Source organism: Cetorhinus maximus, chromosome 5 (assembly GCF_964194155.1).
Source record: "Cetorhinus maximus chromosome 5, sCetMax3.hap1.1, whole genome shotgun sequence".
Taxonomy (NCBI): domain Eukaryota; kingdom Metazoa; phylum Chordata; class Chondrichthyes; order Lamniformes; family Cetorhinidae; genus Cetorhinus; species Cetorhinus maximus.
Window position 1 is genome coordinate 97,729,019 of NC_135883.1, and position 27,234 is coordinate 97,756,252.

General features: G+C 43.1%; 1 protein-coding gene across 1 annotated transcript in view; it reads right to left on the reverse strand.

The window, feature by feature from the left end:
• Nucleotides 1–26,565, reverse strand: part of frk (fyn-related Src family tyrosine kinase) — a 110,402-nt gene extending 83,837 nt beyond the window's left edge. The window contains exon 1 of the mRNA XM_078542219.1: nt 26,024–26,565. Coding sequence (XP_078398345.1) covers nt 26,024–26,373 — 350 coding nt within the window. The 5' untranslated portion in view covers nt 26,374–26,565. The remainder of the gene's footprint in view (nt 1–26,023) is intronic.
• Nucleotides 26,566–27,234: the final 669 nt, after the last annotated feature.

Consider the following 27,234-nt stretch of genomic DNA (forward strand, 5'->3'; position numbering starts at 1 on the left):
AGGTGCTTGAATTTGCAGTATTGGCACAGTTTGCAGCAGTTTATTGAGCTCATTTCAGTTCTACAGTACTGCAGCTCCCTGGGGCAGCTTCACAGCAGCTATCAACCTTCAGGGAGCGCTCGCCTGCACTCTCACTTCTCTCAGCGCCCGGCCTCTTCCCACACTTCACCCCCCCCCACAACCCCTGGGCAGCGCTGACCCATCCTCAGCACCTGTTTCACACTGGCTGCCAGTTAACTGGCCAGCCAGCATGAAATTGCAGTCGGGGGCTGATCACTGCCGGAAGCGCATATCACATCCGCTTCTGGGCTAGCCGACCATGTGCGCCCGACAAGGGCAAGGTTCAGGCCTCGGAGTCAGCAAGTCTATTAACTGTTAGCACAGCTGCCCTTGCCTTTTATTCCCAGGTATGAGAACTTTGTAGCTTGCTCAGCTGGTCCTTTGACTAAGCCAGCCTTGGTGTCAGGCAGAATTCAGAATAATCACATGAGCCCCTTCATTTTAACTTAAGTATAAAGACGCAGTCCAAAACATCATAATCCTAGAAACCTCATAATTATAACACTTGAATGTTGGTGACTAGAAGCTCCCTTAGCCTCAACCAGTTTTTTTTTACCCCTTCCCTTTTTCCTTCCCTTAGGAGAAACTGCTGCTGCTTTCAAAATTCAGCTTCTTTTTAAAGAAATAAATTAGAAAGAGGCAAGAAATCAGCCTGTTTGTCTTCTTCTGTGGGTGTCTTTATTTCTCTCCAGGGAGTCTGTCTCAAATCTGTTAAAAATTAAAATCTTATGTCTCAGATGTAATTGATTAGCATTGGTAGCATAACATTATAAGAAAACAGCTATTGTGCATAACATGGCTTTAGTATTGAAACTACTCATCACAGGATCACCTATGGAATAACTTTTGAGCCTTTCCTAAAAAATGTGCACTGCACATATCAAATTTAATGTAATAGTGATAGATTATTAATTCCTTAAGCAATCTGAGTATTGCTGGAAAGATCAGCTTTTCTGCCCAGCATCTTCCATAGCAGCTTCCAAACATATGGAGCTGAATTTTCCCCCCATTGGGGGGGAAGCTGAAGGACGGGTGCGCACAGGTGCACTTCCGATCGGTGCCCCCGATCGGAGGCACGGCACCATTTTACATGGGCGGGCCAATTAATACCCGCCCAGCGTGATGTCCGCACAGAAGCACTATGCACTCCCTGTGTGGGCGGGGGTGGTGGGGGGGGGGGGGGGGGGGGGGGGGGGGTGGGGGGGGGTGGTATTCCCAACATCGAGATTGCGCTCTTTCGCGCATGCGCACGAAAGAGCATACTCATCCCCCTGAGGCTAAGTGCAGCCTCAGGGAGATTGCCACTACTTTCAAAAATATTAAAAATAGGAAAAAAATTCCCCTTACATGTCCTCTCATGTGACAAAGTCACATGAGTTGGGACATGTCCAAAATTTTTACAAAATCCTTATTAAAATATTTTAAAGCCTACATGAAACCTCATCCCACCCGTGGATGAGGTTTCATGTTTTTTCTACTTCCCGCCGGGGCTCCAGGCCTGCCCGCCAACCTTTACTTACTTAATTGGCTCTGTCAATGGCCTCAATTGACCATCGACAGGTCAGCGGGCACGCAGCTGATTTTGCTGCGCTCCCGCCTTCCTGAAAATTTAAATGGGGCGCAGTGACGTCTGGAGTTTCTCCCGACATCACCGCGGGCCATTTTATGCGTCGGCGAGTGGACCCCGCCCCCGCTCACCGACATGCAAAATTCTACCCATGATCTCCACCACCTATAAAGGACAAGGGCAGCAGACGCATGGAAACATCATCAACTGCAAGTCACACACCATCCTGATTTGGAATTATATTGCTGTTCCATCACAGTTGCTAGGTAAAAATCCTAGAAGTCCCTTCCTTTCACTACTGTGGACTCCAGAGATTCAAAAAAGGCAACTCACTATCACCTTCTCAAGGACAATTAGAGATGGACAACAACTGTTGACCTTGCCAGCAATACTCACACCTCAAGAATGAATTTTTTAAAAATTATACTGGTGAGTGAAATTTACTGAGGGGCTGAAATTGTGAACAATGAGCAAATGAAGACATAACACTGTTGTATTCTGCTGTGCCACTATGCCAGCCAATGGTGAATTTTGTTTCTAAAAATCATATACAGGGGGATGAAATTTCCACTGGGATTCTCAGTCTCCCACTGTTTACAACTTTTCTCTGTTGTTTCTGTTTCAGTTACAGCCAGAGAGTGGGAATAGGAATTCCCAGTGGAAATTATCCCATTGTAAATTGCTGCCATGGAGAGCGCTACAGACATGATGGGCTGAATGGCCTCCTTCTGTGCTTTAACAATTCTGCAATTCCATTGTCTCTATACCCTTGTCAATTTAATGTTGATTCCTGGAATGCTCTTTTATTCATTTTTCAGACTAAGTTGAAGTGGGTTATTGTTCTAATCTCAGCCTATAGATGGATAGATTTGCAACTTTCATTTTTCCCAGGCAGTCAAAACGGTTGAAATTTTATTTACCATCTCACAAGTGACTTCACAGTGACTCATTCCATTGCTAATAATTTGGAAGTTAGCATTCAGTGTGGGTAAAATACTAGCCAATCCAAAACACACATTAACTCAAAAATAAAGGAAACAAATACATTAACATGCATAGTAACTGACTAAGCCACTTAATCAATTATGGAAATTAAAGTTTTTATAATAATGCATGAGCTGTTAACAAAGTTGGAGGATAACCAAGAGGTTTGGAACACAAAATGAACAAAAGTTTGACCTGAATTCTGCAACCCATAAGACATAGGAGCAGAAGTAGGCCATTTGGCCCATCAAGTCTGCTCCGCCATTCAATGAGATCATGGCTGATCTGATAATCCTCAACTCCACAAAAGCCTTTTCCTCAAACCCTTGATTTCCTTACTGATAATCTGTCTATCTCAGCCTTGAATATACTTATTGATCCAACCTCAACAGCACTCTGCAATAAAAAATTCGACAGATTGACTACCCTCTGAGAGAAGAAATTCCTCCTCATTTCTTTTGTAAATGGGCGTCTCCTTACTCTACGATTATGCCCTCTGATTATGCCCTATGCCCTCTGACTCTCTCACAAGAGGAACCAATCTCTCAGCATCTACCCTGTCAAGCCCCCTAAGAACCTTATAAGTTTCAATAAGATCGCCTCTCATTCTTCTAAACTCCAATGAGTCCAGGCCCAGCCTACTCAAACTCTTCTCATAAGAAAATCCCTCCATACCCAGGATCAACCTAGTGAATCTTCTCTGGACTGCCTCCAATGCCAGTGTATCTTTCCTTAGATAAGGGGACCAAAATTATTCACAGTATTCTAAGTGTGGTCTAACTAGTGCCTTGTATAATTTTAGCATGACTTCCCTATTTTTATACTCCATTCCCTTTGAAATAAAGGTCAACGTTCCATTTGCCTTCCCTATTACCTGTTGAACTGGTATGTTAACTTCTTGTGATTCATGCACAAGGATTCCCAAATCCCTCTGTGCTGCAGCTTTCTGCAGTCTTTGTCCACTTAAATAATATTCAGCTCCTCTATTCTTCCTGCCAAAGTGCATAACCTCACATTTTCCCACATGATATTCCATCTGCCAAGTTTTTGCCCACTCGCTTAATCTGTTTATGTCCCTCTGTAGACTCTTTGTGTCATCTTCACCACTTGCCTTCCCATCTATTTTTGTGTCATCCGCAAACTTGGCAATAGTACATTCACTTGCCTCATCTAAGTCATTAACGTATATTGTAAATTATTGAGGCGCCAGCACTGATCCCTGTGGCACTCCACTAGTTACAAGATGCCATCCTGAAAATGCCCCCCTTATCCCAACTCTGTCTTCTATTAGTTAGCCAATCCTCTATCCATGCTAATATATTACCCCCAACACCATGGGCTCTTATCTTATTAAGTAGCCTTATGTGCAGTACCTTATCAAACACCTTTTGGAAATCCAATTCCTCAATCTTATAATTCTTGAACGCTTGTAACTACCAAGTGTTACTTTTTTCAGTCACGGCTGCATGTCTGGAAGCTGAATGAGGAAAGAAGTGCAGGTATGTTCCTTCTGTGCTGCAGCCATTCTATGATATTAGCTGTACCTAGCATTTATTCAGTTTGGTAGTTCTTCAGTGCATGAGATTTTAAGTTATTTGGATGAAATGTTAGTTAGTACTGCCACCAAGATGATTCCCATTTTGTCCCAATTAACAGGTATACTTCTGATCAATATATTATTTTAATGATTTTTATCCACATTTCTTACTATGATTCAAGTCTGTCTGCAACATTGGTATTTGAGAAATGAGGATACATTTTTCAATGAGATCTTGAGTGCCAGGATTCAAAATTCTTAAAGCTACTGGCATTTTTCTAATTTTATTTAGAGTTAAATTACATTTGTAAAAGCAAGGTCAGAGGATAATCCAAAATTCTGCAGCATGGTTATCTCTCATTATCTTGAGCACAAACTCACTGAATAAAATCTTCAAATCATCTTTAATAAAATACTTTCCTACAAAAAAGCTGCAACATTGGGAAAATAATTCTCCATATAATTTAGAGATTGATTCAACCTTGCAGTTGACAGAAATGCCATGTCATTGAGCATGGTACAAAATCAATCTAGGCTAGGTGCTGAGATGCACTTCATTAGAATAAACACACAAGATGTGTTTCTGCTCTTCAGTTCATCATCTTCACAGCTGATGTAATAACATTAGCTGAAATGTGTAATTTACACAAGATGAGGTTTCATTAAGTACACTGCCAAGCAACTATAGTGAATGATGCTGTCAAGGCAGATTTAAACAAGAAGACTATTTTCCTGACAGGTTAGCTATAAAGTATTTGAAGGTATCAAAATCCTGCTTGCAATAATTTAATGAAAATAATAGAGAATGGTTTATAGATTTTAATATGACTTGCCATGTAGAAATTTAGTGTGAATTGAACTGCAACAGTAAGATTGAAGTGCATTTTATTAATTTCCATTGGGATGTAAATCAGCTGATCCCAAAATGTTGTTATAGTATGTGAAGACATCACAAAATACTTTGAAATCTAAGTCCCATTGCTATTCCGTTAATTTTCTGGCACAGATTAGGTGGGAGACAGTGGGGCAAGACAGGGTAACCACCCCAAACTCATGCCTCCACCTCCCAAAAGTGGCAGGCAGGTGTCGAATTTTCCCATCACATGGGGCAGGCAGTCACCAGTATGCACTGTTACGACCAGGTGAGGAGGAGTTAACTGGCTCTCCTCCATTCAGCCTCATTGGTTGTTCGCAACAAAGGTTTTTTATATTTCTTTCCCCCTTTTTCAAATCCAAATGTACTTTTTACTATGCAATGAACAATAAGGATCCAATCAACAAGTTTTTTTTTCTTGAGGTAAAGAAAGAACAAGTTTATTATCCACTAAATCCGAGAGGAAAAAAATAAAAGATGCAATGTCACGCACATTCAGTTATCAGAAGTAAAGAGTCCAAATAAAAGTTAAAATAATATATGGTTAGAAGTCCTATGCTTGTCTTTAAGGAAAATATTATTAAACATTGCAGCCGATTGAAGTTATCTAGTTCTTGGAGCAGGCAGATGTAGAAGATGTTGCAATTCTTACAAGATCTCAGTTCGTTGGTCGATCTTGGGTACACTGATTTCTTGAACTGGGCGCTGTGTTTATTCCCAGGGAGCTTGTTTCTCTGATGGTGTCTTTTTCCCCAGAATTTCTCTGATGGTGTTTGCTTTGCTTTGGTCAAACCCAGTTCTTCAAGCCCTGCTGTCGGTGTACATTCCAAAGGAATCCAATTACCATGTCTGCTGTGGTCACTGTTGTAATCACATTTTGGCGTTTATCTCAGAAACTTTTGACATATTTCAAGATATTAAAAACCAATAGGAGATTGGGTTCTTTCATCCTCCAAAGGGGGTTTAAGTATCTGTTGGTTATATATCATGACTGGCTAGCAGTTCTCTATTACCTCAATGGGCCTTTTTGAAGTGCAAGATCTGCAGGCTTTAGTAAGGGTTGGTCTCACCTCTCCATGTATCTTTGACCTCCTCAATCTAATTATATTTTGGTCACTGCTGCTGAAATTCTTCGAGCTACCAGAAAGTGTAGAAGTTACTCAATTACAAATTTGATTTAATCTTTAGTATTTCATGTAATTCAATAAACATTCTGTAAAGGCCAGAAGTCAACAGTGCTTACTCAAATTAAAACCAAAAGATTTTCAATTCATTTAAGATTTTTTGTGCAGTCAGAAAGAACATTCGTGCTCCTCTTCTTAAAAAATATCAGGAAATTACCTCCTTCAGAGTATCCTGTAGAAGTAACTTTAAGAATAACTGGTTAGGCTGCTCAATATCTGGGCAGTACAATGGGCTCGGTTTTTCCAGCCATTTGGGAACAAGCTAGGAGGTGGGAGTTCCTGTAAAATGGCGGATGGCATGGGGGACATTGCCTTCCTGCTGCCATGCCATCTTGTCAGCAGCAGGGAGGGTGGCGGACAGCCCTCTCATCCAGAGACCAATTGAGCCACAAAAGTGGACAATTTAGGGACTTTTCCCACTTTCACTAGCATTTACCAAGCAGCAGGAGAGGCCTTCTTCCCCTTGGGGAGGCCACCATGATTCCAACAGACTCGGGTGGGAGGGTGTTTCTCATTTTTGGGCACTCTGTGGCCCATGAGTGCCCTAGCAGCAATGGCCAACCCTGTGGTAACTGTGCCACAACCCCACACCAGTCTCCACCTGTCTGACTGACCCCAGCATCCCCAGGCCCCACTTACCTGGTTCTGAGGACACATGTCCATCATTGTACCCGCCTACTCCAGGTGCAGCCCCAGCAGTGACCACCCCTCCCAGTCACAATGCCAAGGCTGCTGAGCTGCAAACCCTATCTGATTGGTCAGTAGCTCTTGGGGGCGGGTGCCAGCAATTAATTGGCTGCCACTGACAAGATGCCACCCCCAGTCGCACTGATAGCCAAAACAGGTTCACGCCCCCCCCCCCCCAACTTCACCACACCACGGCCCCCCACTTCACCACACTACGCATCCCCCCCACTTCACCACACCACGCACCCCACCCCCCCACTTCACCACACCACGCACCCCACCCCCCCACTTCACCACACCATGCACCCCACCCCCCCACTTCACCACACCATGCACCCCACCCCCCCACTTCACCACACCACGCACCCCACCCCCCCCCACTTCACCACACCACGCACCCCACCCCCCACTTCACCACACCATTCACCCCACCCCCCACTTCACCACACCACGCACCCCACCCCCCCCCACTTCACCACACCACGCACCCCGCCCCCTCCCACTTCACCACACCACGCACCCCGCCACCCACTTCACCACACCACGCACCCCGCCACCCACTTCACCACACCACGCACCCCACCCCCCACTTCACCACACCACGCACCCCACCCCCCACTTCACCACACCACGCACCCCACCCCCCACTTCACCACACCACGCACCCCACCCCCCACTTCACCACACCATGCACCCCCCACTTCACCACACCACGCCCCCACCACCCACGATTTTGGGCCCGGCAGCAGGACCTCCTCCCACCACCACTAAAGTCATCCTGAAGGGTTCATGCTCTGCCAATCGGTACCTCAAAATTGCATTGGGATCCTGTTAACTGTCATTCTGTCTGAAACAAATGACATTTGAGCCAGCCTGGGAAAGGCCCCAATGAAAAGTGGGGATTGAGCAAAAAAAAAGGTCACTGTGACCTGTATTCATCAGGCAGAGACCCTCAAAAATGGGCAATGTCCTCAACTAATAACCACAGATGCTCATTTACTGGCAGCGCTCCCGATTAATTTTCAGTAACCTTTAGCTAGTTTTGTTTCTGTTCACTGTTTTCATCCCCTGCTGAGATCAGCTAGCAGACTGATTATCCGTCAATATGCTGACTTGTAACCAGTTCCACCTATAAAATGGTAAATACACACAGTGGGGGATATAATTACATTTTAGTAAATTCTGATACATGTCTTAGAGTTTAAGATCAGACAGTGTTGCCAGTTACTGGCCTCATGAACTGTGGAAACTTATATATTACAGAGATTACTTCTTGCAGGTTCAGGAGAGTAATTTTTGCACATTGTATTTCTGCACTTTCAACTGAATTGGAAAATTGGTTTGGGAATTGGATTCTACTTTTCGGACAAAACTCTACCACATAAAAAGTGAGAGACTGGCTCTCTTTCTTTCCATTAATTACTAAAATCCATTTCCTTATCCCAATGGCAGAACTGTAGTTTCACATTTGTCTTCCATGAATAATTTCTTGGTGAGAATCTGTGACGATGTTTTACCCGCTGGCCGCAATGGCGGCTTCCCACACCGCATTGTCCCAAACCCACCGCATTAATTATGCATTCCCGTCACCTTGCCACTTCATCACACCGGGTGCCATGTTTAAAGCCCAGCCGTGCGCACACCTCTCAGAGCTTCCAGCCCACGACTGCTGCAAAGAAGACATGGCCCCGAAAGGCAAAAAGACTGCAGCTCCCAGGTTCAATGACGCACCCCTTAAGCACCTTTTGGACGCAGTGAAGGCTCACTGTGATGTCCTCTACCCCCACTCTAGCAACAGGATGGGCAGCAACATCACAAATCCAGCATTGGAGGTGGTGGCAGCTGTGGTCAGCACCAATGCCCTGCAAAAGAGGACTGCCACCCAGTGCCACAACAGGATGAATGGCCTCATCCATTCTGCCAGGGTAAGTTACTCTTCTCATCACTCTCAACTCACACACTCACAAATCCATCACACACCCACAGGGATCTCACACCTCAAGAGACAACACCACAAACTCTCACACACGACTTCACATCTCCATCAGACTCATATCCTCTGAAGCTCGCAAGCTCATCCCATCCATGGCTCTGCTCGCCACACAAACATTCTACGCAGTGCCATGTGTCCCGCTCACACCCTGTCCACCTGTATTCATGCATGAGAAGCTGGCTCACATCAGCAGGAAGAGGTCCCAGACTAGGGATGGGCTGGCCCACATTAGACCCCTCACTCACTTTGAAGAGTGTGCCATCACCCTGACTGGTGAGGGCATGGACCGTGCCTGCGGTGACCGTGAGGTTGGCGGCGAACACCTTCATGAGGATCCTGCACCTCATCATCCCTCTCTCAACACAACCATGAGTGCTCTCTCTCCTGTTTTTGACTCAGCTGCCATGCACTAATTATCTCTACTTTGGTTCACAGGGAGCTCTGCCAAGCAACCAACGCCCTCAGCCAGACAGTCCCTCAGCTCCATCCAGGTCTTCACCTCCAGCCAAGAGGACACCTCCATTGAAGAGCTGGAAATAAGCAGCCTGGAAGATGCATTATAGTGCTTACCCTCATCCTCCACCAACACACAGACAAACACCTTGGTGGGACCTAGATCTAGAGCAGGCTTGAGTTCACAATCTGGTGGTCACTGCACAGACACATGTCTACAGTTAACAGGAGGCAGGTTCATGCGAGTTTCCTGGCACTTGGAGGGCTGCTGGGGATCAGGCATCTCTGAGGTCTGAGTCAGATGACAAGCCTCTAGTTTTGGCCTTCCAACTCAACCTGGAGAGTTAGCAGAAGGCATTGGAACATCACGCAAAGCTGTTGGAAGCCCTCAACAGAGTGGCTAGCGAGTCGGAGTGCATCCCCCTGCTATCTGATGAAGCGGTGCCCACATGTGTGCATATGGAGGTCTCCATGGGCCAGATGGCAGACGCCATTGAGACCCTGGCCCAGCAAAATGCGGAGATGTGCACAGACCTGCACTCCATCGCGGGAGCCATGGGTGAGTTCCTGCAATGGCAACGCAAGAGGGAAATGGGGCACCTCGACCTCTCTCCAGGTGCTCCTTCCACTCAAGGAGTCAGGCCGAAGCCCCCAGGCGCCCGAAGGGAGGAGGCGGAGCAGCTGGACACCCCTGGGTCATCACTCAGGAATCTCAGAGGCTGTCCTCTCCTTCCAATTCCCCTCAACCTCTTCCTCTGTCACTGCAGAGGGAGCAGCTTGCCAACGAGTGATTCTGGAGGGAGAAGTATGTGTGTGGTAGGGCCTTTCGGAGCCTCGTGCAAGCACCCTCCAATGCACACAGATCCTTCACATATAATATGTGCCTCAATATCCTGAGCATTTTCAATGCTGCCTGCTGGGCTTCGCTTTCAGTTGTCCATCTGAGCTGATCTGCATCTCCGCCCATCCAAAGATCAGACTCCCATGCAGCACCTGATCTCACCCACCACGACTCTCATTTCACTTTCGATTTGGACAGCATGGTGCTAATTCGGTTTTACTTTCGCTCCCCAATCTTTTCCTCTCCCCCAGTCACCCATTTCCTTTCCCCCATTACAGTTGACCCCCTAACATCACCTTCCGCCTCCCCTTGGTGACCTACAAGCCACAACCCTTTTCCTTCGGGATGGTGAATGTGCACGTGCCCTCCCTTCCTGAAAACCCCACCCCCATCTACATTCACCTCCCCGACCTCCTCCTTCCCACATCCAGGGTACATGTCTGCCTGCAAGTCCCCACCAACCACCATCACCGTCCCTTCTATTGCTACCGGCAAACCCTCACCCTCCCACCTTACTGCTTCCCTCTACCCTCAGTCATTCTCACCATTCCCCCAAACCACGTCCACCATCAGTTCGCTCCCTAGGAGGTAGTCATGGACCCATCAAGCCTTCCCCTTGAACTTTCACTTGGACATTCCCCCCCCACTCTCCGTACCCCTTCCCAGCCAGAACCCCTTCTCCCCCGGAACCCTTTTCCCCTCCAGACCCCTTCTCCCCTAAGTCCTCCGATGCCCCCTGGACACCTCCCCCTTCCGCCCACTTAGTCCCTCCCCCTTCCTGACTCCCTCAGATAACCTTGCCTCTTCCGCCATCCTTAGTCCTTCCCCCCTCCCAACTCCTTATTCCAGCCTTCCTTCTTCCTCCAACCTTACTCCTTCCCCCTTCCTGACTCCCTCAGACACCCTCACTTATTCCTCCAGCTTTACTCCTTCCCCCTTCCCAATTCTTTCCTCCACCCTTACTCCTTCCCCTCTCCGCACTCCATCCTCCCCCCTGGGTTCCCTCCCCTCGCACACTCCATCCTCCCCCCTGGGTTCCCTCCCCTCTTTGCATTCCTTCCTCCCCCCCAGTCTCCCTCCCCTCTCCACACTCCTCCTTCCCCCTGGACTCCTTCCCTTCTTCACACTCCTTCTCTTACACCTTCCACCGCCCCCCTTACAACTACCTGCCTAGTTGCCATCTTCTCCCCCGTTACTCCCTCCTCCCCTGTACTCCCTCCCCCCTCCCAACCGCACCCCCCGACCCCCGACATCTTCATTCCCCCCCACTCCCAACCTCACCCCCCCCGACACTTCTTCCTCTCCCAGTCAATCCTAGACCTTCCTCTCCCACCCCCTCGACCATCATCCATTGTGAGCATCAATGGTAACTTTCCAACTTCCGTGAGCTGCTTCGCAGCAGAGCCATGTCCATGAGAATCCACCCAGCATGTCATGGGCACTCCTCCAGGATCCTGTTGCTGTCAGGCTCCAGCATCTTCTACTCCCCCGATGCCTGTGATGTGAGCAAGGCCCTGGCAGTAAGTCCCGATTTCTGCACGTCACCCTTGTCAAGGCGTGTTCTGCACCCGCGCGTTTTCCCACTGACGTGGCCAGACGATCCAGCGAGGGGTTGAGTCCACCGGGCTGGCCTTACAACAATATGCTGATGTGTTACAATAAGATTCCCGACGTCCGATGGCAGGGAATACGGCCCGCCATCGATGGGCTGAGTGGACGATCACAAACTGGTTACACAACGTCGTGAAACTGATTTTTGGCCTTCTTGCCATATTGTCCGCTCACACTGCCGAACACGCCCGATGCCAGCGGGCACGGGAAATCCCGACCTTAATCTCTTCTGTAAGAGGTAAGGCTTTGGAGCATGCTGCAGAAGGAAGCAGTGCTCGATATTTGAAGAGTAACACAGAAAACTGAAACAAAAATGGAAATATAATTGATCACAAATTGACCAAAAGTACTGTTGTAGTGGTTCTTAATGGTGGGCCTAGATTTTAAAATATAGAGTACCAAGACAAATTGCTTAAAAGCAACAACTGTCAGCAGGAACTATCCTGCACATATGGTTTGTGAATAACTTTAGCATGAAAAGAATACATAGAAGCACAAATTGGTTCTTTGCTGTTTTGAGTGAACCAAAATGTTCCCTGAAATCTAATGCAAAAATGCTATACAATAATGCTCTAAGCTATTGCCACTTGTACAGAAGAAGCTACTTAATGGGAACACCAAGTGTTAAGCAACATGTTCTCTTTAGTTAAGCATTCCTTTCAGCAAACATTGCCTGAGCCATTGTTTGCTTTTTAAGCCTGCTAATCTAACAGTCTGCACTGTGTTCTCCATGAAAGACAAGCTGTGGTCTTCTATTAATTTAACATTACAGTACATGGATGGGTAGTTCTGTATAAGAAAATTAGGAGAAGAGCTGTTTTATATTTTCAATAAATATGTTATTAAGCACGGAAGGAACACAAGATAATTACTTTGTCTTTGATACGTCGGTGTCACCTGACATGCAAAAGATGAAAGATTCTGGGTTGTACATCAGCAAATGAGGACAACTGGAATTATAGCATATTTTATAATGGCGTACCCCTCAAATAATTATAACTTTTTTCTATGTTTATTCATGCAAGGGTTGTGAAACAAGTTTTCACTTTGGGTAACCATTGACTGTGCCTACACTTCCATGGGACACCCAGCTGCTAAATAAAGCTACCTTTGCATTGCTCTCAGTGAGCTTTCACCTCAGAATGCACCAATATGATTTTATTCACTCTTTGCAGCAGCTTTCCTTTATGGGAAAGGTACTCACTAACATTTGGCCAATGCAACAATTCAACTATCACAGGAGAGAATGTAATGGTTAAAACGTTTTACTCAGCAAATAATTCAAATTAGAATGGTTTTGAATTAAGAGGAGTAGGCTACTTTTTGGAAGGTATAACATGGCTCTGTCAAGACTGAAATTACTTCTTTCTAATTATTGCATTCCCAACTGTGTTAACATATGTATTGCACAGTATGTGGTAAATGTGCAGGAATGTGTTAACACAAAGTATCTGTCTTGCATAAGTAAATTTAACCTTATGATTGAAGTTAAGTCACTTAGAATTCAACCATTACCAAGCACATTGAGAACTATAACTGATATACATGCTGTACATTCTGGTACAATATTGGTCATGCCCAATTGGATTGCTCAAGCATGATAACAATTAAGTTCTATCAAAGTATATTTGTGCTTTGCAAAGCCTCATTACTATCATGTTAAGAACATCCCTTCATTCCCCTTTTCTAGTACTATAAATCATCAAACAATTATAATAAACAAAATGAAACTGTTTGAAGCAAAGGTTAGCCATGACATTTGAAAAGCCTGGTGGGTAGTTTTACAGATGTTGACATTTTAGTAGAGTTTATAAAATCGGTTTGTAAAGGTATTGTTGAATCCTGTGTTGAAACTAAATGCCAAATAAATGAAAGTGAAGTGATAATTAAGATGTCAAAATTGTGGCAAGACGTGTCTTATTTATCAGATATATCTTTCAATTCGTGACCAAGTTGGGCCGTGGTAAAGCTGCAAAAGACCCCATTCCAAATGCTAAATATACCAGAATCATCCTATGTGCAATAACATCCTGCATGCTCACCACATACCGTGTGCTAAGTTACCACTATAAGTAAATACAAAAAAAGTAATTGTCGTAAGTCTGAATTTAACATCTCACATTGGCAAAAATATACATTGTTAGGCAGTGAAACTAATTAAAACAAACCAGATGATTTTTGTGTCTTGCATTTTGCATTTACAGACAAAAGAAGTGTTTCTATGGAACAACTGGTCTAAACTATATGCTAAGAACCAACTATTTGCCAGGCTTTAGCAGCATGCAGTGTTGAACAACAGAAGGTGGTCCAGTGGAGTATTTATTTCTATTGAGAAACCAAGATGAAGGACCATGCCCATAGTGCAGAACTTCACGGTTGAAAGAAAGGAGATAAATCAGGGAACAATATTTAGGTGACACCGGTTTGGGTGTTAAAATCCTGAAGATTATCAGAGGAGGAAGTGAGAGAGAGTATGGAACATTGCTCATGAATGTTGCATCCATGAAAGAAACAGAACAAATCTAATCGAAAAAATTACCACCTCCATCAGTCTACTCTCAATCATCAGCGAAGTGATAGAAGATGTCATTGACAATACTATCAAGCAGCATTTACTCAACTATAGTCTGTTCACCAATGCTCAGTTTGGGTTCTGCAAGGCCCACTCAGCACCAGACCTCAGGACAGCCTTGGCCCAAACATGGACCAAAAAAAAATACTGAATTCAAGAGGTGATATGAGAATGGCTGCCCTTGACTTCAAGACACCATCTGACCTAGTGTGACTAGAAAAATTGAAGTCAATGGGAATCAGGGAGAAAATTCTCCATTGATTGGAGTCATACCTGGCACAAAAAAAGTTGGCTATGGTTGTTAGAGCTCAATCATCTTAGTCCCAGGACATCACTGTAGGAATTCATCAGGATAGCTTCTGAGGCCCAAAAATCTTTAGTTGCTACATCAATAACCATCCCTCCAACATATGATCAGAATTGGGGTGGTTGCTAAAGATTTCACAGTGTTTAATACCATTCACCACTCCTCAGATACTGAAGGAGTCCATGTCTCATACAGCAAGACCTACACAACATTCAGGCTTCAGTTGATAAGTAGAAAGTAACATATGTGCCACAGGAGTGCCAGGCAATGATCATCTCTGACAAGAGAGAATCTAAACACCTCCCCTTGACATTCAACAGCATTATAATCACTGAATTCACCCTTGATCAACATGCTAGAGGTCACCAATGACTAGAAACTTAAATAGACCATGCATATAAATACTGCGGCTACAAGAATAGGTCAAAGGCAGCTAGAAATCCTATGGCGAGAACTCACCTCCTGGGTCCCCAAAGCCTGTCCACTATCTACAAGGCACAAGTCAGAAGTGTGATGGAATACTCTCCACTTGCCTAGGTAAGTGCAGCTCCAACAATGTTCAAAAAGCACAACATAATCCAGGACAAAGTATCCTGCTTGATCAATGCCTATCCACCATCTTAAACGTTCACTCATTCCGCCACTGCCACACCATGGCAGCAGTTGTACCATTTACAAGATGCACTGCAGCAACTCGCCAAGGCTCCTTCAACAGCAATTTCAAACCTGCGACCTTTACCATCTACCGCAGTCACATGGGAATGCCACAACCTGCAAGTTCACCTCAAAGCCACATACAATCCTGACTTGAAACTATATTGCTGTTCCTTCACTGTTGCAAGGTCAAAATGCTAAAACACCCTCCTGTGAGTGTGGGCAGTATGGGTGTACCTACAACTCATCGACAGCAGTGGTTTAAAATGGTGGCTCATTACCTACCTTCTCATGGGCAATTATGGGTGGACAATAAATGCTGGCCTCACTAGCAACACTTGCATCCCAGAAACAAAAAAAAATCTCTCCTCGCACAACAGCCATCTCATCGCAGGAATCAATTGTTTGTTGTCAAATAGTTATTTATACTACCTTTTCTACATGGAACTTCCACCACAATTTATTAGTTTAAAGTCCATGTGACCACCATATCTATCCTTTCTGCTGGAACTCGGACCAATTATGCAGTTCCTTCCTGTCCCAGTACTGTTGCCCACATCCCATGAAATGGAACTGATTGTTCTCACAGCACTCCTTCATGTTCACCTCCCTAATTTGCATATCCCTACACCAATTTGCACATGGCTTGGGTATCCAAATATTGCAACCCTTGAGGTCCTGTTCTTTAGTTTAGCTTCTGGCATTCTCCAAACAGGACCTCTTACCTACTCTTCCTTATGTTGCTGACTCTAATATGGGTTACAACAACTGGATCCTCCCCCCTCCAATATACTTTCAAATCAGTTTGAGATGTCCCTCACCCTGGCACTAGGTAGGCAACATACCATGTGGGAATCATGCTTAGTAAGGATGCTATCTTTCCTCCCAATTACTGTATCTCCTATAACTACCACATTACACTTCCCCTCCTCCCACTCCTCATTTCCCCTTTCAGCAACCTCGTGTTCCAGGATGTCAAGATTAGCAGTCTGGCTGCCCTTCTTAAAGTCTTTATCCTTGTTCTCACAGGTGGAAAGTACATTGTACCTATTGGATAGGATCAGTTTCTGTGGGTTTTCATCCTCTATTTCACCTGGGTTCGCCTTACTCTGTATGCTATTGGTCAAACCAACCCCATTCTGAACCTGCACCTCTCTACGAGATGTGACTGAGTTCAGGAATAAACTCTCCAGATACTCCTCCTTCTCCCTTATGTATCAGAGTATCTCAAACTCAGTTTAGTAATTCTAAGCTGGAAACATCTACTGCAAATGTGTTCCCCTGGGACAGCCTTGTTATCCACAAACTCTCACATCGTCCAGACACAGAACCTGCTTCACCATATCTTAGTTTAGCTTACTTATACATACTTTTTAAGTTTGTTCTCAGTTTTTTTCTACACCATAACCTGCACTAAGTGCTAAACTGCTGGATAAAATTTTAAGCACTTATTGCCTCAAGCTTAGTCGAATCACTAAAAGTATTGGAGGCAAAAAGCAGCACTGCCTTTCCCCTGTGCATCAAATTCCCACTCACACTAAATTACCAACTTTACATTCTCTTTATGATGCATTCTGTTTATGAACACTCTGTGCAACCACTTGTACTTCCTCTCAAATACATCAAAGCTATTCTCCTCAACCTTACCAACTATTCTGTTTCATTTCTAGTTTTGAGATGTTTTGCTATTACATCTTTGACAAAGATTCCAGTATCTTTCCTACTACCGAGTTTACAATCATCCCGAATTGTTCTGGAGTCTCCAGGAACTCAATATTAATCTTCCTGAGGCTCTTGTGAGCAAGGTGGTTGGATACAGAAGATCATTGATGGAACCTTCAGGAACACATTGAACCAGAGTTGGCAACTGGACTTCAAACATTCAATGTGCAGCAAGTTCTTCAGTTTATTACTATTGCACTTTCTCTAATGCTTCTATACCCTTCATGTAATATGGAGAACAGAACTGTGCATAATACTTTAAATGTGGTCTAACCAAGGATCTAAACAAGCTTAACATTAACTTCTCTGATTTTGAATTCCATTCCTTTAGAAATTAATCCCAGTGCTTTCTTTGCATTTTTATGGCTTTGTTAACCGGCGTTGCTATATTGAATGATTTGTGTATCTATACCCCAAGATTTCTTTGCACCTATTTAGACTATTATTGCAAGAAGTAGGTGGCCTGCTTATTCCTCCTACTAAGATGTACCATTACAGCGCAGCTACATTGAAATTTATTTTCCATTTACATATCCATTCAGCAAGTGTGTTAATGTTTTATGAACGTACAAACAAGGAGCAGGAGTAGATCATTCAGCCCCTCGAGCCTCCTCCGCCATTTAATAAGATCATGCCTGATCTGATAGTAACCTGAAATCTGCATCCCACCTACCGCCGATAACCTATCATCCCCTTGCTTACCAAGAATCTATCCACTTCTGCCTTAAAAATATTCAAAGACTCTGCTTCCACCACCTTTTCAGGAAGAGAGTTCCAAAGGCTCATGGCCCTCTGAGTGAAAAAATTTCACCGCATCTCTGTTTTAAATGGGTGATCCCTTATTTTTAAACAGTGGGCACTTAGTTCTAGATTCTCCCACAAGAGGAAACATCCTCTCCACATCCACCCTGTCAAGACCCCTCAGGATCTTAAAGGTTTCAATCAAGTCACCTCTTACTCTTCTAAACTCCAGTGGATACAAGCCTAACCTGCCCAACCTTTCCTCATAAGACAATGTGCCCATTGCAGGGATTAGTCTAGTGAACCTTCTCTGAAATGCATAAGAAACAGAAGAATTGCTCCCTTACTTCAATATTCCAACCTCCACGAGGTAAAGACTAATACCCCATTGGTCACCTTGATTTTTTTTTTATATCTGTGCACTGTTATTTGTGTATCTGGATACCCAAATCCTTTTGCTCCACCAAAGCTCCAAGTTTCTTATCATTAAGAAAATATTCTAATTAATCATTTTAGATCCAAAGTGGATGGCCTCACTTCCCCACATTGAACTCCATCTGCCACAGTTTTGCCCACTCCTTTAAACTGTCTATAATCCCTTTGTAACTTGCTGTTTCCATCCATTGTGTCTGCTGATTTACTGTTGTCCGTAAACTTGGGTATATAACTATCCAATCCTTCATCCAAAGCATACTGGTGAAGATCCAAGGCTGCAGTACAGATCCCTGGGACCACATCATTTCTGCCCATCAGAGAATGTTCCTTTTATCCCTATTCTTTGCCTCCTACCTCCCAATTAATTAGCAACCTATGTTATAAGGGTTCTGATGAAAGGTCATTGATCTGAAACATTAACTTGATTTCTCTCTCTACAGATGTTGCCTGAGCTGCTGCATATTTTCAATTTTATTACAAGGTACCTTCAGTTTCATGCTCTTTCATTTTTGTTAATACTTGGGTGGAGCCTTACCAAATGCCTTCTGGAAGTCGATATAGACAACATCCACAGACACTTCCCTTTGCATCATGTTAGTGACCTCCTCAAAAAAATTAACTAGATTGGTCATCTATGACCTATACTTCATAAATGCTGGAGATCTACTGATCTTGAACCTATTTGTCTAGGATCTCCATCAGGTCATGTCAAAGTTATTAAGCTCAGTTACCTTATATCTTATAATGGGTGATTTGCTAATAGTGTCTTGCCTGGTGAATACTTCTAGAAGTTAACTATTTTTAGTTCAATATTAGTTTGTATCCTTGATTCTTCTTTTATAAGCTTCTTGCTATTATAATATAATATTGGAAGGACTTCCTAGTGCTGCCCTTTGTACAGCTATATTCCATTTGAATTCGCTCTTTATTCTTCTGATGATTTATTTGAATTTTTTTTAAGAGGTTCAGTTCCATGTACTGCTTACTACATTTCTTACAATCTTCTGACCTTAGCCTCTTGTGCACCTCCTCCTTCCCAATCACCCTCGCTTGGTAGCAGAGACGTATCGGTCATACTTCCGGAACACACCTTACCTACTTTTTTTCATTTTCTGTTTCATTTTCTCTCCCTGTCTTTAAGACACTCTTCAAAATCTTATCAAGAAGGCTTTAAGCCAATTCTTCTTATTCTTCTACTCTTGCTTAGCCTGCTTTCTCCTCCTACCTGAAGCAGCTGGTCATCTTTTATTACATTTAAACAGTTATTATAATGTAAATTGTTGTTGGCTCTCATGTGGTTTCTCTCATCATTTTCCTCACATGCTTTCTTTTTTCCTTACTTATTATACTTTGTGGCTTGTAATTTGCTGCAAAGTATCAAGCTTTGAATTCTCACCTCCAATAACACAAGAGCCAGAAAATCTTGAGGTGCAATTCTGAATATAAAGTTTTGTTCACTGGGAACACGGTTCAGACATGTAGAAGCAGAGGTCAGCATGACTGATTTGCATCACGCCTATTTTTCTGGCCAATTTCAGGCATAAAATAACCAATAAAGGAGGAACAGCAATTGAATCAAGAAAAGTTATGTGGTAACAAGCAAGAAGAGATACAGATCCGACCAATATAAAGTTTCGCTCACTGGGAACACGGTTCAGACATGTAGGAGCAGAGGTCAGCATGACTGATTTGCATCATGCCTATTTTTCTGGCCAATTTCAGGCATAAAATAACCAATAAAGAAGGAACAGCAATTGAATCAAGAAAAGTTACATGGTAACAAGCAAAAAAAAAGGATCCAGATCCAGCCAAAAGCTAGTGCCTTATTTCCTTTGTGATTTGATTTGATTATGGTAAAACTCTTTTTCAACATAGATATAACTTTACATAGCAACAATTCCAGAGAGATAGACACACAATTAGCATGTTATTACCAGCTAGTGAATATAGGATCTACAATTGGCAACATGTTTATAATATTTAATTGGCTTGTACTATGTTAAGCTTCTATTCAGCCAACAATATTCTGTACTGCACTCTAGTGTTAACCAATCTGGAAATGTGTTTCTAAAAGCAGCACAGTACTGACTTACTAAGGGCGGCAGAGGATTTTATGGATCCTGCAGTGGAGGAAACGTGGTGTGCAGGATGATTGAATAAGGCAGGGACCAAAATTTTGATTTCCCAATGGCAGTTTGAGATGCAGAGGTTAAGTCAGTGTCATGTTTGTGACATGTCAGGCCTTACACTGTCCTATGGCGGGTTCCCACTTGTAATACATTTGCATTCCATGAACGTTCGTAAGCAGAAAGCTTTTTTTAAATTATGTCCTACCTTCAAGATAAAGTCAGCGGCACACAAGACTCTCATGGCACCGGGTTCAAGTTTGCTTAAATGTAGCGGCAATAATCGGCTTTGTGCAGTTGTGCCTGAGGTCAGCATTTCCCTTGTTGAACTCTGCGGCACAAGGGAGGGGAGCAGGAGAACGACAACCTGCATGGAGGCTCGGGACCAGCAAAGGAGTCAGTAGTGAGGGGATGGTGTGTGGAGTGAGGTCGGGGACATGGAGGAGTGGAAGAGGGAAGGGTCTGCTGCCCTGAGTGTGGTGGAACAGTCAGTCGAGGTAAGAAAATGAGGGGCTGAAGGGGCAGTGTCAGTACAATCCACATGTAAGTCCATCTCAGGCTGTTGGCTGGCAGAGTCCTTACAGGACTTTGAGTTACCTACAACATTTCAATTATCCCCATTGAGATTGCTCTCAGACAACATCCTTTAAAATGCACAGAAGGGAAAGCCAGCTGAGCTTGCAAGTTCAGCCATGTCCCACAGAGAACAATACTGGACATTAACATGAACAAAGAATGATTGCAAAAACACAATCATTTTTTTACAATAACTCCTAACTCCCTGAAACCATCAATCCGTGCCAACCATGAAGTGTGAAGTACATTTAGCTCTCTAACTAAGCTAGTCTCAACAAATACCCATGACACGCACTTGAAAAAAGTGAAACCAATGTAATTTTTTTATTCTTTCACAAGAAGTGGACATCACTGACTAGATCAGCATTTATTACCAATCCTACAACCTTCTTGAACTACTGTAGTCCATGTGGCTGATGTGCTGGGCTCCCCCATCATTGAGGATGGGGATATTTAAGGACCCTGCTATTCATTGTTTAATTGTCCACCACCATTCACCACTGGATGTGGCAGGACTGCAAAGCTTAGATCTGATCCATTGGTTGTGTGATCGCTTAATCTATATATCATATGCTGCTTATACAGTTTGGCATGCAAGTAGTCCTGTATTATGGCTTCACCAGGTTGACACCTCATTTTTAGGTATGCCTGGTGCTGCCCCTGGCATGCCCTCCTGCACTCTTCAACGAATTGGGTTGATCCACTGCCTTGATGGTAATGGTAACGTGGGGGAGGAATAGAGGAAGCTTGATATAGAGATAATTATTACCTACATAGGCTGCTGTTTTTAAAGAAATGAAAATAGAAAAAAGTCCTGAGTTGTGTACAAAGGCATCGAATACAAAAGAAAGAAGGTAATGTTGATTTTATACAGAACTTTGTTTGGCCACTGTTGGGATCGTAATAGTTGTCATGCCAAGAAGACATGAGAATATTGCAAATTGTTAAAAACCATGCTTGCTCTTAAAAATGGACACTGTTGGACTTTTACAATGGCTGCCACAGATTACCTGACCTTTGGAACTGCAAGTTGGTCGAGCTTCTGGAAATTTTTAGAAGTGGATTAAAATGACCACAGCCTTGTGGAATGTTGCACCTACCATTGTCAAGACTCACCCCAAAAAAGCAAGATCAATAAAGCCTCAGATGACCTGTCTCCAGAACTGCCAGGTAACAAAGGAGAGTGACTAAAACAGATTATGCACAAGAAGTCGACGTTTCGAGTCACGACCCTTCAACAGGGTCATGAGGACTCGAAACATCAACTCTTTTCTTCTCCACCGATGCTGCCAGACCTGCTGAGTTTTTCCAGGTAATTCTGTTTTTGTTTTGGATTTCCAGCATCCGCAGTAGTTTTTTGTTTTTATATTTATGCACAAGAAGTGCTTAGGACTTCTATCTGCTTCCAATGTATGTCAATGGTTTTAACCAAGAGATGTGGAAGCAACTTTGTTAAAATGAACAGATGAACAGATTGCTCCCATCATACATCAATAGCTGGTCAACAACTGACTGAAACTCTTTCATTACTGAAAGCCTTTTTATGATAAGTCCTGCTTGCTTACAGACAGCACTACAGAATACAGAAATAACATCAATGCAGAAAGCTGGCTATAGCATCATACCTTTTTACCAAGCCACAGGGCATAAAGTTTAAGGCCTCTTGGAAACCCATTTCTGAAAAATTCTAAATTTGCTTGGAAAATCAAACAAGTCCTTTGGCTATAAGTATTTTCAAGGCTGCCTCTGTAAAATTACTGCGCATCTCTTATTCCAAAGTAGACTCCACAAAACCCTGTCTTCAACTACCTGGAATCACCTGGATTAACTCCTAAGTGAAAGAACCCCTCTCACTGGACTCTGATATTCACATGAACTGTTAACTATTCTGTCTGGTTTTAATACTCATAGAAGTGAAATTTCTTTCTCTTACATATACACATCATCGACACAAGAAAGAATAAAGTAATAGTGACAAACCTTTTCCAGGATAGCATGTGTGAATAAATAATACTCCAGGTTTAAAAATCCAAGGAAGTCTGCAGCTAGTGACTTTGTAAAAAGAACTGATTACACATAAACAGGGTCTGGTAAACATATCACAGCCTGATCATAATTAAACCACCTCCGCTTACAGACAGAAGGTTAGAAGAATTAGGGGGTTCAGTCTGTCTCTGTTCCCTGTCTGTAACAAAGTACTTAAATGCGACAGAAGAGCTGCAGTATAGATTCACTGAGATGTTAACAAGAATGAAGGATTGCTGTTGTGAAAAGAGATTGGAGAGGTTAAGCCTATTTTTCACTAAAGCCAAGCAGGTTAATCAGTGGCTTAAAGGGTGGCACGATAATCAGGAGGGATAATTTAGAACAATCACCAAAATAATGTAGAAATTAAAAATATTTAGAGTTGGCAATTAGAAGGTTGAATTATCTGCCCCAAGCTGTTATCGAAACAACATCTGTGACTTTTTGAAAAGGATAGCTGCTTGAAAAATATTAAAGGATAAAGCAAGCCAGCCGAAGAGTAGAATTAGGTGATATGGTGCATGCAGAGAAAGACACTGATGCTGAATGCTTTGTTTATGCACTGTAGCAACCTATGATTCTCTGTTTTCAAAGAAATTGGGATATTTTGAAGGTGAATTATTAAGTTTATCAAGTGATGTGTTATGGGTAATCATGAACTCTTGAAACATATTTACAGAGTCAAGGCGGAATTTCACTCATTTTCTTCCAAATAATTTCCATAACTTCTTTTTGGACTCCCCCAACAGTTAGCATTACTAGTGACTGACCAATGGTACATACAGTTCTGAGATGGTCTTGTGGTACAGTGGGTAGCATCCCTGCCTTTGTGCCAAAAGCTGTGGGTTCAAGTCCTACCCCAGGGTTTGATGGCCAAGGAAGGTGCATTCATAATGTAGCCAAACAGGTTGAGTATCAACCTGCAAATCCTTCCAATATACACCAATGGCAGGTGGTAAGAGGAGGAGGGATTCCTACTTTGTGATACAATGGAAAGAAAATTGGAGCCTGTACCATTACTACAAAGCTCTAGATTACAATATGCATGTAAAAGTGCATGTTGCCACAGCAACTCCGAGTGACCTGTAATACACCACCTCTACATAAGGTTACACTGTATGGGTGTAAAGGTAGGGTGTAGGGTGAAAGCCAACAAATCTACACTTACCTTTGCCTTTATTATGGCATGACACATTTATCACATTCAATTTTAAAAAATGAAGTCGAAGCGCTATTCTGGTCAGCAGTGACTGACAATTTTGGCAAGGCATTCTAATCTGCCTCATAGGGTCATGGAAATAGTCATAATCGCTTCATGAGTCATTTGTGTAAGTAGTGCTTAAAGGCAAATGAGCTCCTGTAAACTTAAGATTTAACGTCATTAAGGTATATCATATGTGAAGGGGCAATTGAGATGACAAGACTGGGTATATTAAAGCAGCCACATTCGTAATAACCAAATACCTCTCTCTTTTACCCCTCTGAAAATCTACTTACAAAAAAGTATAAGTCTAAGTGGAGGGGAGAATAGGGAAAGGTTTAAGACATCCTTTTCAATGTTTTAGGTCATTTTAAATCAGAGATGGCCATCTCCTTATAAAATGTAGCAAATAAAAACAGGCGTGTCCCAAGAACTTCATGCAATAATTATGACACCAGAACACAAGAAATAGAAGTAGTACTACACCACATGGTCCATCGAACTTGCTCCGCCATTCAATAATATGGCCGACCTGGGGTTTCAACTCCACTTTCCTACCTGCTCCCCATATCCCTTGATTCCCTGAGAGACCAACAATCTGTCTATCCCAGCCTTAAATATATTCAATGATGAAGCATCCCATAACCCTCTGTGGTAGAGAATTCCAAAGATTCACAACCTTTTGAGTGAAGTGTTAACTAAATACTAGATAGCTATTGGTTTAAATTAATATCAAATTTGTCATTTTACAGTATTGATACTCTTTGACTTAGCTCTCAAGTGACTGCCAGAAGTGTTTTGCAACATGACTGGATATACTGAAACATTCACCCACATGCCAGGTTAATTGTTTAAAATATATCCTCCCACTTGTTTACAGTTATTGCCCAAGCTTGTTATTCTCTTTTGTGCACCTTCATTACTATTCTCCCTACTTTCATGGTCAGCCTCACATACCTTTCCTAACTTCTATGGAGCTTTAAAAATCACAGCCAGAACTTCAACAATTTGTCCCTTGAAATGAGTTTTTTCCTGACTCTTAATCAACCAACACATGAAATATTTCATGAAAATTATTTCTTAAGCAGAGCTGCTAATCTCCTGAAATCTAATGCCTGCCTTAAAATAACAAAGGAGTCCCCATGTTGATGTTTGATTAACCAAATTTCCAGGTATTGCTTATTGAGTTCCAATCAACTACATAATCCACTAACTTGTTTATGCGCAGTACAATACAATTTAACAATAAATCATGCAAATGCATTTGTTGAAGAGATCAAGTATGACAGTAGGAAATATGTACCCAGATAACAGCATTTCATACACAATACACCTTTTGCATAAAGGTGAACTAACTCATTTCATAAGTAAGCCAATCAACTGATTTATTTTTCAAAACCACAACCAGTTGAAATGAAAATCTAAAAAGAATGATGCAAAATAAACTGCATTGGATAAAGCTATCCAAAGGCGCTCCAATACCAATCTCATGTGGGCTTTCGTGAAGATGAAGCCCAGGGGGTGAATTTCAACAGGTTATTTATTCCACCACAGGAACCAAAACATCCCATAGTTATTGATCAGAATTCAGAGGTTTGGGCGATGTCCTGCTCCCTATCCAGCCATTGCCCAGAACTGTTCTCATATGTCCCACTCCCGGAAACCAAGAACTGTGATTGTGCTCAAAAGAGTTGCAATCTGTGACTGTTGATAACTCGAAAGAGTATCCTGACCGCTGACTTGGCAGAGATCAGCTAATTCGACACAGACCCAATATTCAATCAGGGGGGACCTCGTGGTCGGTGGAGCTCAGTACCCTGTGCTGACGTATCCTTCTATTAACAATAACTGACTTGCAATATTGTCTACTTACGGTTCTGCCTCTATGCTGTGATCGGGCGCAACGTAGTTGCTGGGAATGTAACCTTGCCTGCCGTCTCCTCGCACCAGTGACCGAGCCAACCACCAGTCGTCTGAGGACTGGTCGGTCACCTCCAACATCTCTCCCGCTTCGAAGCTCAGGTCCTCGGGAGTGCGAGCCGAGTAGTCATATAAAGCCACATAGACCTTGTTCTGCCTTAGCGGTTCTGGTGGTAGCTGCTGGGGTAGGGTGGGCATGTTGGTTTCGACCACCCTGTCCAACTCTTTGGGTTTGGGCGTGCGGAAGACACAAGGGCAGAGACGCCTGAAACAAACACAGTGAGTCCGTATGAAATTCCCCATGGCTTTCCCTCCACACACTGCTGGGGGATCCTCTCTATTCTGTCTCCCAGGAGGAAGACATTCGGAGAATGAATCAATGAGCAAGATCTCTTTAAGTCTTGAAATGGAATAGGAATAGACCGGAGACAGGCTTCTACGAGTTCCCTTCGCTTACTTCTGGGCGCAATCCTTTCTGCACTTGGAACTTGAACCAGGAAGTGTTCCTCTCAATAACAGGTGCCAAGAATCTGCACTGAAACTTTTGCTTCGGTGTCGACACACCTAACCCAAAGCAAACAGTTTCGAGAACTGCGGCCCCTACACCCAGAAACTTCCTTTATTTCCTGCCCTGGTTTTCCCGAAAGCGCAGATTATCGAAAAATGTATTTAAATCAATGAACCTTTTAAAATCAATATTGATCTATTTTTTAGGATGTTTTTTGCCATACCTTTTGAGTTGTATTGAAGTTGGTTATGGAAGATTCAGGTGATACGCTTAAATGAGACAATTTATGTTTATGAACATTATATGCTCTGCAACCTAGCATCTATGCATTGTTTATATCTCAAAAATAAAAACACAATGAGAAGAGTATGACCAATTAAAATAATGCTATTTAATAAATAAACACCAGTTTAAAGCAACGACGAATACCGCAGTGCCCCCTTTGGGTGATGCTATAAGTCTATTATTATTAGTCCGATTTGTCTTTGATTTTTCCTTTGGGCAGATTAAAATTTTTACGATCATAAAGTATGATTACAGTCTGAAAAATATCTTTTCTTTGAAATGCTAAAAGGATTCATGAAAGTTCCTAAGAGAGTTTTACTTCATTCTAGAAAAGCTGTTAGGCTGTTTGTTATGCAGCAAAACAAAAAGTT